Here is a 15161-nt window from a genome sequence, read left to right as displayed (position 1 = left end):
AGAAAAATGCAACACCTTTAATTTCAGTTGATGTTAGAAGAAATATCTGAAAACAACAAAGCCACCAGAACACGACATGACTTGGTCTCTTATTATTTAGCATCAATATGAAATAAAACCAAGCACAGATGTGAGAGTAACTCTGTTTGAGCTTTTCATACTGATCATTTTCTGTGAAACCAAAGAAAAGTTCCTCCGTTATGGTCAGAAATCTCTCCTGTAAAGCCTTATTTAACATCATCTGTCACACTGAATTAAAAGAAGCACACAAACCTAATTTTTGCGGCTTTATTTATAGTAAAAATACTTTAGATACATACAAGCTGTACATAAACGGTCTCAACAAACTCAACACAAGACTCTGCTTGTGGAAAAGAAAACGAATAAAACTGATTGATGCAGGCCAAAAAAAAAACATGAGAAAAATCATGAAACGATTTGCACCGTGCGCGTGCTAGGCATCAGTCTGACGTCAATGCAAAGTTTCTGGTCAGTCAATAAGAGGAACACTCATCTGAAATACTCTGCTTCTCTTTCATTTGATAATTTAAAATGTAAAGAATTAACAAAATCAATCTGGGATGAATTTGTACAGTGGAAGCACATCAATCCTCCAATGAACCAAGGTCACAGTGATAAATGCTCGGTTTTCTAACGTGTGTTTATGTTAAACGTCTATTGTGTGACTGGAGCTGTGCTGAACCACGTCTCCGAGGATCCTCCCCTCAACCCGGATCCTCGCGTGACCCCGTAAAGTGGCGCAACTCGACGCAATGGCGCAGAGTCCGAGAGTTAACCTTGCATGTCGTGTTGACGGTGAGCGGATGAGTGATTGGTTTCCTTACAGTGTCCACGCTAGTTAGAGCACCAAGCTTATTTAATTTCCCTATTTACATAATGAAATCAGGAGGCGGCGTTCGCGAGTGGCACTGCTGTGTCTGGCGTTTTGGTCATCAATTTATGGTGAAAGCGAAAAACCTGGAGTCGGGTTTTAACGCTTGGCGAACCGTCGGCAACGTGTTTGTGCATCGCGTTAGCTGCCTAATTCAATACTTCAGTACTTTTTGGTGATTACTCCGGGCGGTGTGGCAAAGTACAAGCTTGAGAGAGCATTGTATCCTCAGCGACACACACGCATGCACACGCGGACCGTGCGTTGCAAGGCCGCTCCTCGTACAAAGACTAATCTGGGACCAAACAGAGGCTTACAAAGTGAGGGGATCAATATCAAATGAAGAGGCTCATTTACGCAGCCATTAATGTGAGAAAATATCAAACTTCTCTTTCACTGCATCGACACACTGGCCGTTTCACTCATCATCAAGCTCACTTCTGTTGTATAAAACTATATAATATACAATCATTTTTGCCCAACAGCAAGTCAATTTGTGTGCATTGTTGCTTTTCTTTTTGTTTTTTTCACCCCTCTATCTGTGAGCTTGCTCCTCCTCGGTCTTGTCACTCAAAGTGTGCCGACACCTACTGTTTCAAACTGGCAGTGCTCCAGGTTTTCTCCCACATTATCTGCTGATAATATCCTCTTTTTCGTGCCTGCTCTTCTGCAGCTCAAATGTCTACGAGGCAGGAGGCTCGACGCCTTGTCCGGATCCTCAGCCCTCGACGCCGAAGGCCGAAGGCTCCTCCTCACTCGTTCAGGGATAAGATGATGTCATCCTCAAGGTCAGAGTTGTCCGAGCTGTCTGTTGGCGTGACAGACAAACGCAGATTTAGAAATGTGGGCATGCGGAGGTTTTGTGCTGAATAGGTCAGCGGGTAAGGGGAGAAACTGCCAGAATGGCAAAAACAGGGCAGTTTTTCGGCTCAATGTGAAGTAGCTCTACATCCACTCTTCTTTCCCCACAAATTTCCACTTCTGTCAATGTGTAGAATAAACTTAGACAGCAGTTTTTAAACTCCTCCGGGAAAGGGAGTATTTCCCTCACAGTGACAAGACAAGCGTGAAAACACAGGAACTGGACCAAACATGGGCCTTTTTTCTTTTCTTCCATCATTTAGTTTTTGTTTTTTTTGTTGTTGTTGTTTTTTTAGATGTCAGGACACTGTGAATTCAGGCTACTGAATCATCCATGTCTGAATGCAGTTTTGACCACTTCACATATCGCTGACATGACCTATCTGTTGTATGTTTGTACAAACTAAATGATATTTGTACAGGCCGCATTTCCTGCCACTGTGACTGTAATGCATAACTAATAGCACCTATACACACTACCTTTTGTGCACAGTACTAGTTTCTTATTTTAGTAAGTTTATCTCTTTTATATTAGTTGTGGGAAGACAAAGTAAGAATGAACCATCCAGGCTAATGCGCCGTTACCAGGTTAAACTCATCCTGTTAAGATGATCAAGTAACTCATTTAGCTGAGTGGGCTTTATGTTCATTTTGGATTAAGTTAGCTTCGAGGTGAAGGAAACGAGGAGTTCTGGCATGAGGTAGGGCTGCTGATTTATGGACAGTGTCATTTTATATTTGTTCAATGACAGAGTGATATTATTAATGTCTTCCATGAGAGAGTTTCTGACATTATGTGCTTTTACCCTGGTTTTTAAAATACTGCATCTACCTCCTGTCTGTGAGTTTTTCTCTGCAAGTTCCACTGTGGCCGATTGGAACAAGTACAACACACTCAGTTTCTGCTGTGGACGTTGAATAAACCACTGCTATGGTCCTTAAATGTTTGGCCAAGTTTCAGTGACTGTTAAAAATAAGGCGCACAGAGGAACGTATATATTGAGAAGTTGTAGTATCAATTCAGGAAAATACACACAACTCATCAAATTTCACTTTCAAATGAATAATTATTGGTAAATGTTTTTTTGTGTATTTTTGTTTTACATTTTTAATGTGGATTTGAAAAAGGCTCTAAAGAAAAGGGTTATTATGATGAGAAAAACACTTTAGTGTTTAGCCTGAAAACAGTGAGCCCTGTAAAAAGATGGACGCCCCCTCTGTGACGTCACACATCCGGGATTCCTGGACAGTAGTTTGAGGCTTAGTGAGGGCGACACCGGCTGTCAGCAGCTTGGCAGAGCCTGACTCACCCCAACTCCCGACTTCTCGGTCAAAAAGGGTGGAGCGTGAGTGGAGCTGCTTCTAGACGGTTGATGTTTTGTGTCTGTTTTAGTGCATTTGATCAATTATCTCTGTACTTATGTACACTAATCAGACATAACATTGTGACCACTGTCAGGTGGAGTAAATAACTCAAACTCAAAACAACAAAAAAACAGCACAATGTGTTGACCAAATTCCCTCAAGTGTCTGTGGGACGCACTGGAAGAAGCCTGATCCACAAAGGTCGCTACCCTCAACCCATAGGACCCAAAGACCCCCACTAACAATATTCTGGTCATAATGTTATGTCTGATCTGTGTAATATTAAAAAGAATAGATAAGGCTGCTGCTTGGTAATGAGCAAGTTAACTGTGGAAAAGCCCGTGAACAGGTCCATGTTTGATAAAAAATTAAATAAAAACAAGAAAGTAACTCAACAACAGATGGACAACTTTGTGAGTCGCTGCAAACATCCCACACTCACCGTTGTCACCATCCAGATCAGCATCATCGTTATCCGAGTCGTCGTCATCATTGTCGTCCTCGTCCTCGTCCTCGTCGTCGTCATCGTCCCCGGCTTCAGGATCCTCCCCGAGCAGACGCGCTACCTCCTCGTCGTCGGAGGGGGAGAATTCATCGTTCCCGTCGTCCTCCTCGTCGTCCTCGTCCTCCCCGCCGTTCTCGTTCTCCAGCTCGGCGATGAGGGGATCTGTGTCAACGTCGTCGTCTGAATCGTCGTCGTCGTCGTCGTCTTCCTCCTGATCGTCATCCTCCTTGGGCACAAATGGAAAGAAAAATATATATATAAGTTTATGTTTTCCTGCCTGAAGGAACCAAAGAGATATGACATAATCCGAACCGTAGGAACAAAGTTACCTGATCCTCTTCGTCCTCCTCCTCTTCCTCCGCAAGTCTCTGTCGACCGACTTCATACAGCCGGCACACTGTGTCAGTGTTGACTGAGTCTTGGTTCTATAGGGCGGATACAGAATGTTTATGTATTTTAGAGTGAGGTATCTCAACCTTAGGTGAGCTGATGAGTGATAAACGAGGACTTACCTCAATCACAGCCAGGTAGCAGTCTTTTGTGTCTGTGCAAAGGTCAAATATATTCCTCTTGACATCAATTGTGGCTAAGGAGTGACAGGGAAAATATGTCAGTACTCACACAAATAATGCAACAGGCAACAAAATGATAGCCACAGTTATAATTTACTACTACAAATAGTCAGAATACAGGCTGATGAAAGACGTACCGATTGGTTTGTAGTCGGTGGCGTTGAACGTCCTGAACGATGAACCAAAAGGACTTTTCATCTGCATTTCCATCATGTCGTCTTCATCGTCCGCCTGCAGCATTGCTACAAAACCAAAGAGCCACAAAGTGACGGAGAGAGTAAATAAAAGCTGAGCGCAGCAAGCTGGTTAGCCACGCTTCTGGCTCCTGAGCAGTTGAAAAGGTCGTACGGGCAGAGCCATTACGCTCTGGCTCTTCCTGTGAGGTGGCGTGAACCAGCTGGTTCTCTCTGTTGCCAATCCAACGTCAAGCCTTCTGCCCATATGGCCCTCACCGACTCCACGGTACCAAGCGCCCGTGCGTAGTTACACACCTACCTCTGCAGGCTCTGTTCACACCTTTCTCCAAATCCACACATGCTCACTTTGCTTCATAATTACCAGCCCTCCAATCAAACGCACCTTTCACACTCTCGTAATGACTGCGAAGTGAGTCGTAGGCCCGATGCCAAAAGTGGAGCCTTTCCCATCACCCAGCGGCGCGTGCACTTACCTCCATAGATGACAGTGCCGTTGTTGTTGAAGACTATTCTGCATTGGTCCAGAGCGGGAACCGTGTGGAGGAGGTGGAACGTCCTCAGGTCCCACTGAAGCACCCAGCTAAGGACTACGACACTGGTTTCTTTTATATTCATACCAATCAAATCTGATGGAAGTTTAATTACTTGACGATTAGAAATTATAAATCCATTTTCAGTGCGATAAATATTTAATGCCATTAAACGTCCTAGAGACTCAATAGAGAATTGACTTTCATCCGTCAATTTAATAGTTAATAGTTAATTATAAGTAAGTTAATATAAATAGTATCAACAACTTATTTATTTTTTATAGAATATTTTAAAGTACAGTCAATACAACTTTTTTCCCTTAAAAACTATTTACAATAAATAAACAACAACCAACATCTACCTTTTCAATAATTCATGATCATCTACCGTCTAATTTCAAGAAATAAACTATATTAGAAACAATGGCAACATATTATTAATAATAAATTAACATTTTTTTAATTTTATTGCAGTTAATATTTCATAATTGTTGTTGTAAATATAATATATAAATACATATATTAGTATAAATGTCATACTTTTTGCACTGTATAATATGAGGTGGCGCTTCAACTTACCCACGGTCAGTAACAAAAACATCAACAAAAAATAAATGAGCTCAAAGATTCTAAAACAGGTCTGAACGAAGGATACGATTTCCGTGTTTATGATGACCTCCAGGCTGTTGGGATGAAACACGCCGCTGATGTTCATGTTGAACTTATCAAACTTGTGTATGGCCTGCGCCGTGCGCACGTCCCACAGGACGCCGTCGTTCAGCACCAGGTCGTCTGTCGGGTTGAAGGTGGCGCAGTTCCTCTTGTAGTTGTTTGCCAGGTCCGGGTTGTTTAAGGTCAGAGTCACCTGACCCGTCTGGATGTCATAAATCTGGTGAAAATCAGCACAGAGGGTGAGCGTTCACAATGCAAAACACAACATTTACTGCGCTGAAAAAAACTCTGGGGTACGTACTCGTGCCATGTGCTCCTTGGTACCAATGACACGATCCTGTGAAAGCTTGCTGAACTCCACGTAATGGTCGCCCAGAAAAGAATGCCTGAAGACAAGGACGACAACATTTAATCAAAAACGTGGAACTGCTTTGAGTGTTAAAGCACTTTAAACCATATGACTGATTAAAGACTTTGCAGAAAGACTCAATCAGCAGCGTCCAAGTATTGCCTTGGTTAAACTGCGAAGCCAAATGCTCGTGTTCCACGGACTGAGGACCGTAGCCCTGAGGCTGATAGCGTGCATAATTAAACAGCAGGTCGTCTCCATTTGGCAGCTCCTTCTTCTGACGGGATAAAGCTGTCGTGCCATTGGGCAGAGAAGACCACGTACGTGGAAGCACCGGGATCACACACAGATCATCCCAGTATGAACTCTGCTTGTGGTCAGATGGTCACAGTCACGTGGCCGTGGTTTCCGGCAATCTTAACGTTTCAATAAATTTCAAATAGCTCGAAAAAATAATGACTTCAGATTCTTGACACTTACTTCATGATGAACACTGATTTCATGCCCCACAGTGCAGACAGGGGGTAACTCCAAGAAGCTGACGTTAGGAGCAGAGAACCGTCCTAAAACAATCCAAAATATTCTTTCAGACGTGTATTAAGACACAAAATTACTCTTCTCGGACAAACAATTTGAGCTGGCGTCCCCCAAATCTGTGAATATGCAAATATGTTTGATTTCAAAACAAAACTCCATCACAGACATACTCTTAAAAGTCCATTTTCCTTGCATTTCAGTTTGAGAAAGTTGATTCCTTACAATCAAATGAGTTGGGATGTAACAAAAGTTAAACTCACTAAGAAACTTTTTTTGTTGAGAAGACAAATTTAAAAACAACCTTCTAGTGTCAAACTGTCAAAAACCCACAAAAAAAAAAAAAAAAAAACTTGATCTACCGCTGCCGCTCCATTAGTGGCTTTCTACTGACCCGTGAGGGCTCCAGGTGAGTGATGGCTGAACTGTGACAGCTGTAGCTGGCTTCCTCCTGGCCTGTGAACACATTGTAGAGCTTGAGCTGCCCCGTGCACGTCCCGAGCATCAAGAACCGCTCGCGGGCTGAGAAGGCACAACACATGAATCCGCTCTCGTCCTCGTCTGCCTCCCTGAACACCGAGATGGGACGGAACCTGGATGAGAAATAATTGATGTGAGTAGGGAAATTGTCGCGGAGGCGAATCCAGGGGGGGAAATCGTTAACGCGACAAAGCCACCGACCTGCTGAAGATGAGATGTCTGTCAAAGCATCCTCCGTCCACGCCTCCGTATTTCGGGTAGATGACCCTCCTCGTGTGTCTGGACGTGAAGTTGACGGGCGCTTGGCGTCTCTGTTTGGGCTCGGGGCATTGATGGGGGGTGAACAGAGAGAAAGGAGGACAGGTTGCGACGGGGTTTTTGCAGCGCGCGTGCTGTTCCCTCAAGTACTCTGTGATAATGCTGTCTAATGCAGGGGGGGAGGGCAGGTGCCTGTCAAACTGCTTCTTCATGGCCGGACTTTGGCTGAAAGCCCCGTGGTCAGACTTCTGACGCAGCACCCGGGGCTTCTTGCAGGACCCCGCGCCGCCCAGCGCCTGCCGCTCGCGAGAGAAAACGATTCGCCCGATGAGGGGGGAGCCGTTGTTGCAGTGAGGGACAGACGTTGAGGGGAACGCAGCAGAAGAAGAAGAAGAAGAACCGGTGGGTTGTGACGTAGAGGGACGTGTCTGTGGGTGGTTGGACCCTGGGGTGGATGAGTGCGACGCGTGGCTTGCGAGTCTTGACACGACACCGTTGGCAAGGCGCGGCGTGCGGGGCAGAGTGGCGACAGGGGAGGCAGGGGGGGGCGGAGCGACGGGGGGGAAAGCAGACGTCGAATGCGAGGAATGAGACAGACATGACATCGGGAGGTCTGCCTCCTTGGTGAGCGTGGTGGCCGTGTCATGAAGGCCTTTGGCCACAAGGTGGTTCCTAATAAGCAGCAGCAGCTCTTTGTCGGGGAAGGTGATCCTGGACTGAGCGACCACGCTGGCCCTCTGCAGCCAGGCCAGAGACACGTCCGTACCGATGAGCAGCGGCTTCCCAGAAATCCTTTCTATCAGCTCCGCCGCAAACTTACAGAACTTGACGTGCTCGCTGCGTTTGTCCTGGAGCACAGGCTCCTTCATGAGCTGCTGGATGTGTCCGCTGCTGAACAGAGGCAGCTTGCTGATGATCTGTCTGACGGAGCTGGAGCGAGACAGGCCCACGAGAGCTTTGCAGGCCAGGGCTCGGATCTGATCTGCATCAGTAATGGGCATCTTCACCATCAGCAGGGACAGCAGCACCTACAGGGCAGGCCCAGAGTAGAGTTAAAAACAATCGGTGACAGGGTCGAAAAGTGATTCATGATTAGTAAGTAGTAACCGTGGACAGAGGTGTACTTACTCAATCCTTTCATATCTCTTTTGGTATTTAACAAAGGCCAACTTCGCACAAGAGAAACTGACGTCCCACCGTGCTTCGCTCATTCTTCACAAATGTCTCACGCTACATTTGACTCTGACATTCTCTTATTATGGCATTGGTTAAGACTGTCAATGTATTTTGCTCAGTGACCATGAATTTGTATGTCACAAAATTTGATAAGTGTTCTTGTACACCGATCAGGCATAACATTATGACCACCTTCCTTACATTTTGTAGGTCTCCCTTGTGTCTCCAAAACAGATGTGACTCTTCAGTGAGTGGACACGGTGCTTCTGAGGGTGTCCTGTGGTGTCTGGCAACACAGTGTTGTTAGTGGGAGCCCTTGGGTCCTACGGGTTGAGGGGAGGGGCCTCTGTGGATCATCCCACAGATACTTGACCAGTTTAGGATCTAGTGAATTTGGAGGTCAGGTCAACACCTTGAGCTGTTTTTCATGTTTTTTTTTAGATGATCCTAAACCATTTTTGTGTCAGGCTGCATCCTGCTACCATCAAGGAGTATCATTGCTATAGGGTGGGGGAGTCTGGTCTGGTCTAGGTGGGTGGCACACATCTAAATACCATCCACATGAGGTTTCCCAGCAGAACATTAAATTGTCACAAGGTAGTCAACGCTATTCATTTCTCCCATCAGTGGTTTTAATGTTGTGGCTGATCAGTGTAACACCCAATGGTAACTCCATAATATAAATCAAGGCCAGTTACTGTCGCAGCACTTATCAGCACCTGCTTCTATTCTAAGCAATAATACACCTGAAAACGCTGGCAACAGGAACGACCAGAAACACACCGAGGTCGACATTCGTCAAGGCTTTGGTGGGTGGTACACGTTACCTTGATGCCATTGTTGGACTGCACCACATTCCACATCTTAGTGAGCACACTCTCGCTGGCTTTGGTCTGCTGTGGCAGGCGACGACGGGGAGTTCCCGCTATGAACTTGCCAATGCTGGAAATGCGCTTGTCTGGAGCACAGACGCAGTTGATGACAACTTGCAGAGCCGACTTCTGGATCTCTGCATCATTCACAAATACCTCTCCCTCTGCCACTGCCAAGACTATACTCATCCCTGAGAGAGAAAAGCCAATTATTAAAAATGAAAAAACCTTGCAGAAAAATAACACTTGGAGTTATGCCATCTCTCAGCAGCGCTGGGCACAGGTTTAATGAAATACATTGAAATGAAAATCAAAAGCTGCTGCATGATATCCCATTCTGTGGACAGAGACAACTTTGATTATGGTGCTGCACACTGTTTAAAGACGCAGTGAGCGAAATCTACTTACTGACGACACATTCAGACACTGTGATAACACCTACCGACGGTTGAAACAGTGGATCCTCCTTCATCAAGCACAGCAACAGCCTCAGACAACAGCAGCTGGGTCTTTGGAACGACTGTGAGGATACTCAGGATGTCAAGGGCATAACGCACGGTATCACTCCTACGAGGAAAGAAAAATAATAACCGCTACATTACAGAACCACTAAAAACTCAATATGAAGGGATGCAAGTTGTAACGTTACACAGTCAAGACGATAAATACCTTCCATAGTAGGTTCTCCAGTCACAGGCAATGGAAATGAGCTGCAGGAGGAGCTGAACACAAGACAGCTTGTGAAAAACCTCCGCTGGCTCCCAGTATAGTCGGAGAGGACCGTACTCTATCAGGAACTCCATCATTTCCACTACCTGCTCGCGGCTATAGCTCACAGCCTGAGAACAAAGAGACAAAGACACAAACATGAAAAACTGACTAAGAGGCTCCACAACATATCTGTATATTCTGTAAATATAAAATGTCCAGTAAAGTCAAGCTCACTAATCCTTTGTCCTCCATGTACCTTGTAGTATGGCTGCGAGTGTATGGGGGCACCGCCCTCTGTGCGCTGCAGGGACTGCTTCACCTGCTCCACCTTGATCGCCAGATGGGCCTCAAAGTACCTGCGCAGAGCCATGCAGGTGTGCTTGGCCGTCTGCCTGCTGGAGAAAATCTCATCATCACTCAGCAGAGCTCCCTGGTCCTCGGGGTTCAGGATTTCCAGCGTGCTTATCTGAAAGAGTCGGTTCATATCATAAATTAGTGCACAACCAGTGTCTAAGTTATATCGTCACACACTGAACCGACTGCTCGCTCGATCGGGGCTTTTTCTTTTTACTTGGAGCGATACTGATGGTTAAGTTTACACGGTCACAGAAGACTGCGGGCTTGTCTCACCAGATTGACGAGGCGCCGGAGCCCGTCCTGCTTGTCGAAAAGCTCCAGGACGGCGCGGAAAGAAAAGGAGATGGAGAAGAACATGGTAGCGTGGCAGCAGCCGGATGCGTGTGAGCATTCCAGCAGCCACAGCGTGTAGCCAACCACATCTGACAGGATGGAGTGGGGCAACATGCACACCTTGAGAGGAGAAGACGAGCCGTGAATGCAAATGTGGACCACTACTACAGCTACAGCTACATTATTTGGGTCTTCTATAAATCAGTGTAAATGTATAGACAAATTCAGGGGATTAAAAAAAAAAGATTTATTGCCAAGTACTGATGTGGTTTGTGAATTTGTTTTGTACCCTTTCCATTGCGTCCTGGTTATAGGCAAGGTAGTAGAGGCACAGTGACACTCCAGTAGCAGCCATGGAGGGCCTGGGGATCTCCAGCAACTTCTGAACTCCTCCATGAGCAACAAACTCTGCAGCAAATTTCTTGTGCAACAGCAGCGAAGCCAGATACTGTGAGGAAGGAAAAGTTGAGAAATGAGTCAAAGGAGCTGCTTGTTGTGTGCCAACAATATGCGGGGTCACTACAGGAGAGGGCGTCTGTTTACCTTGAGAGCCTCAAAGGTGAGCTGCACATCGTTGGTCTGCTTTAAATCCATATAATGCATGAGCAGCTCACGAGCTCCCATCTGCATGAACACTGCCAGAAGCTGTAGGGAGGAGGAGGAGGAGGAGGAGGAGGAGGGATGGAAATTGACAGTGCAAAAAACAAGTCAATTTGCTTTACTATGAAAACCTTGTTGAAAGAATTTATGGCTCAACAGCCAATATAAATCCTGTTAGTCTTTAACATTTCCTGTAAACTTAGAAAATGCACAAGGAGACCTCTCAAAATACACTTTTAAATCATTCAGAAGAGAAACATTTATTTCATCCTAACTATGGAAGCCTGACATCTGCTGGTAAGTTTGTGGCAAGACAACCGATAAACACTGTCTAAATTAATTGAGCAGATACATAAACTGCATATCCTGCAAAAACACATCACATTTTAGAAGGGCTTTTGCTATTATTGCTATCATCGATTGAGACCACCGGTCCAAACCTCAAAGACAATCACTGGAAATGGACCAACCTCTTGATACTCCCCCAGAGGAGTGAGATACTGCAGGATGAGCCTCTGCTCGATCTCTGGGGTCAGAGGGTATAAGTGATAGTTGTTGCCAATCACCCAAGGGCTCATCTCAGACCAGCTGCTGTTGGAAAGCTCGCTGAAGTTCCTCTCTGGGTCTGGCAAAGAGAAATTTAGCTTCTGCTTTGAGGTCCTGCCGCTCTCCCTCTCTGCTCTCCTTCTCAGGTAACTGCTGCCATCGGACATGCCTTGGTATGTCAATGACCCGGGGGCAGACATGGGCTTCATCATGGTTTTCACAGCTGAGTTGGCACGGCTGCTGGTCTTATGAGGGGAGTTGAGACGGAACGAAAGTTCGTTTTCGGGCTCGATGGTTGAGAAGGGAATTCCGCTGTCCTCCTCTGGCCCCGCCCCCTCCTTTTCAGCTCCGTTTCTACTTGGTGTAAAGGGCTTCTCTTCAAAGCCTCCATCGACAGTCTCCTCATCCAAAGGTAGCAGAGGTTCACCTAGAGTCTTCCGGGGGCTCGGCCGTTTGATTTCCCTTTTGTTTTCAGCATCCTTGTCCTGAAGCTCACGCAACCGATGCAGCATCAAAGGCACCTGTCAAAGTAAAGCATGAAAACCAAGTTGATGGACAGTTTCTGCTTCACGCCACCTTCTGGTTATGAGCAAAATGTGGGTTAACAGTTGCTGTAACACCTTGTCTAACACTAAATTAGTGTTAATTTAAACTAATGTGAGAAAGTGCAGAGCCCCCTACTGACCAAGACAGAATTCTCCTCTCTGTAGTTGGCTGCAATGTCCTGGTTCTCCATGGCGCCCGCCAGCAAGCCCGTGGCATAGATTCTGAGGGGCTGCTCGGCCTCCTGAGCCCACTTGAACAGTCTTTCAACTATGCCCTCCTGGCAAGACAGACGCAGAGGCATGGTGAAGCACATATACAGTCGATCAACAGATTCTTGATCAAAAAAAATCAGATTTCCAACCAGTTCAACCAGTTAAATCAAAGTTCACATTTGTATCCATCTAGACCTGTATTTTAGTTGAAGGAAATGCAGTGTATACATAAAAGAGTTAGAATTAGAGTTTCCACAGAAACCATTGGTATCACAGTGAAGTTGACCTTTTGGATTTACAATAAATAATAAGCCTCTGTGTTACATTTTGTTCTTATTAGAGATATTTTTGAGTTTGGGCAAAAACATGTTCTGTAAGGTCACAGCAACCTTTGATCACTGAGTACATCTGAATAAATATGCCAAATTAAAAGAGATTCCCTCAAGACACAACAGAGAAAGCGTTTTCAAAAATCGGGTGGGTGGATGAACTCAGTGGACTAGCCAGCAACTGTGTATCTGTGTCAAACGTCACAGACTGGTGGTGAAAGTGCATCTAACTTGTAGGACGGACTGTGTCCCATAACATAATGTACATTTTGAGATAACTAATGGAGAGTCCAGTCTACAATTGACTGGTATGTTTGTTGGTCAATATTATTGACGCATTGATAACAAATCTTATCTTTGTGAGCATATTTTGTGTGACAAGCAAAAGTCCCTGAGCATGTCTGACCCAACTTTCTGCACCTACTGCATTTTCAACCTCTTTAATACCAAAGACAGCTAAGTAAAAATGGCAAATTTTTCCCTTTTATGCAGCTTTCTCTCATGTGCAAAGGCTGACCTTATCATTTGCCAGGAGGCCAACTGTACTGCAAAAAATAAGAAACACATTCTTCTGAAAACATAATAGAGGAAAAAACAAAATGCAGATGAAATAAGGAATAATGTACCTTTTCTTGAAAAACCACAGCTGTCTCCAGACCAGGCATGATGTTCTGAAGCAGGCGGCAAGCAGCAGCATTCAGGGAAAATTCTCTGCTGGTCATCACATAACTGTTCACCAGCTAAAATGGACAAAATTGTTTAATTGACTGATCGTCGTTTGTGCAGCTAAAAACAAAATGCTCAATTCATTCATTCTTACCGTGTTCATGAAGTCATCGTTTTTGAACAGGATCTTGAGGAGGTGCCCGAGCACGCATTCTGGATCAGCTCTCCCTAGTGGCCAAGAAGGAAATGTTGAACACAAAGACAACATTGACATCTACAATAGCATGTGGTTTGTTTTATGTCATTTTTTTCATACCAGGATGTCGATCATCAAAAGGGTCGGGGTCCGCTTTGTGGTACTCCTCTGTCTCCTTCTCAACAAGCTCTGAGATTCTGAAAGTTAGGGTACATCAACATATTTAACCCTCTTTTAGACAACATCTGCGTTTGCTTATGACGCACAGACACGCATCACATATACCTGAAGAATGATTACTTACTTGGTGAGCAGGTTAACCAGCTCCTGTGTGCTGCCTTGTTGATCCCTCTCCCACTGTTCAAGCAGAGCAGTCAGCTCTGCCTTCGAGTCCACGCTTGCAGAAGCCGATGCCATAGCACAGCCTGTCAGGATGGCATGCAATCAATGTGTATTCGTTTTGTCACTGCATTCTTTGCAAGTTAGAGAGCACTCTGTGCGAGGGCTGCAAACAGTGTGTGCTGCTCATAAGACTGGCAGACGTGAAAAGTTAACAAACACAACACCGAGATACTATCACAGGAAAGCATGTCTGTAGTTCAGTCGTCTGAGACAGTTTCAATAACAATAGTTTCGGTGAGATCAACACAACAAAGAGCCAACAAGCGGGTTCGCTCCACCGCGTCTCTCACACACACACTCAACTGAGAGGTGCAGGTGCAGCGGTCCTCCAGGGGCTGTTTGCAACTGTCAAAGTTGTGTTCAAGTTCGTGTGTTGCATACAATACCTTCGCATCTCTTCTGAATAGCAGTTACAATATTAACTAAATCAATTCGTCTGCTTAATGTTAACAGATGGCCGTGTAACTGTGGCAGGCTGAAGCCAACTCACAGCCTGCCTGTTGCGATGTTTGGCTAGCCAGATTGTGGCTAAACAAGGAAGCTACTGTACGTAGCTGAGTAGCAACACCCTCAAAGTCCTCGCTTTTGAATTCCAGTGCTTCGGGTTACGTTAAGACCAGAGTGTCCCGACATGCCCAGCTTATTGTTGCACATTCAATCGCACTCGGGCCGGCGAAACCTGCCTGCACATGTAACCTAGCACTAAAGGACTAGCTACAAGCACCACAGGTAAACCTGTCTGGTTAGCTAGCATGCTAACTTCACCTCGTTGTTCCGTTGAGTTGTTGCTTGGTTCTGGCAGAATCACCGGGGCTTGTATCCACCGATGAGTCCCAATTTAATTGCTGCTCAGTGAATGTCAACGCATCGATCACCGCTTCACAGCCAGCCCTTAATTTGCTTTAATGTAGATTTGTGTTCACCGTTTATTATCATTATGGCGAACACGTTCTACACGTCACTGCACGAGCGACGGTCGCCTGTTAATGACGAAACAAGT

At 45.4% G+C, this 15161-nt stretch overlaps 1 protein-coding gene across 1 annotated transcript; it reads right to left on the bottom strand.

The window, feature by feature from the left end:
* Positions 1–274: 274 nt before the first annotated feature.
* Positions 275–15135, bottom strand: LOC125006198 (DDB1- and CUL4-associated factor 1-like). Its single transcript, XM_047582021.1, has 25 exons — positions 14927–15135; positions 14064–14184; positions 13880–13956; positions 13718–13791; positions 13524–13637; positions 12496–12633; positions 11735–12331; positions 11208–11309; positions 10954–11112; positions 10605–10784; positions 10231–10440; positions 9933–10102; positions 9706–9830; positions 9219–9454; positions 7159–8243; positions 6872–7070; positions 6424–6506; positions 5896–5980; positions 5578–5811; positions 4866–4959; positions 4333–4437; positions 4136–4209; positions 3953–4048; positions 3561–3849; positions 275–1700 (listed from the first exon to the last, which is right to left on the bottom strand). The coding sequence occupies exons 2-25, from the start codon at positions 14174–14176 to the stop codon at positions 1645–1647; spliced, it is 4695 nt and encodes a 1564-aa protein (XP_047437977.1). The 5' UTR covers positions 14177–14184; positions 14927–15135; the 3' UTR covers positions 275–1644.
* Positions 15136–15161: the final 26 nt, after the last annotated feature.

This window comes from Mugil cephalus, chromosome 1, assembly GCF_022458985.1.
Source record: "Mugil cephalus isolate CIBA_MC_2020 chromosome 1, CIBA_Mcephalus_1.1, whole genome shotgun sequence".
NCBI lineage: Eukaryota > Metazoa > Chordata > Actinopteri > Mugiliformes > Mugilidae > Mugil > Mugil cephalus.
This window is presented reverse-complemented; position numbering and strand designations above follow the sequence as displayed.

Bases quoted from the DNA above. Each gene is read 5' to 3' on its own strand.
- LOC125006198 (XM_047582021.1), bottom strand. From the start codon at position 14,176: ATGGCATCGGCTTCTGCAAGCGTGGACTCGAAGGCAGAGCTGACTGCT. The intron at 8,244-9,218 runs GTAACGTGTACC...CCTGCCCTGTAG, and splicing joins AGTCCAACAATGGCATCAAG to GTGCTGCTGTCCCTGCTGAT. The intron at 4,210-4,332 runs GTACGTCTTTCA...GTCACTCCTTAG, and splicing joins CACCGACTACAAACCAATCG to CCACAATTGATGTCAAGAGG.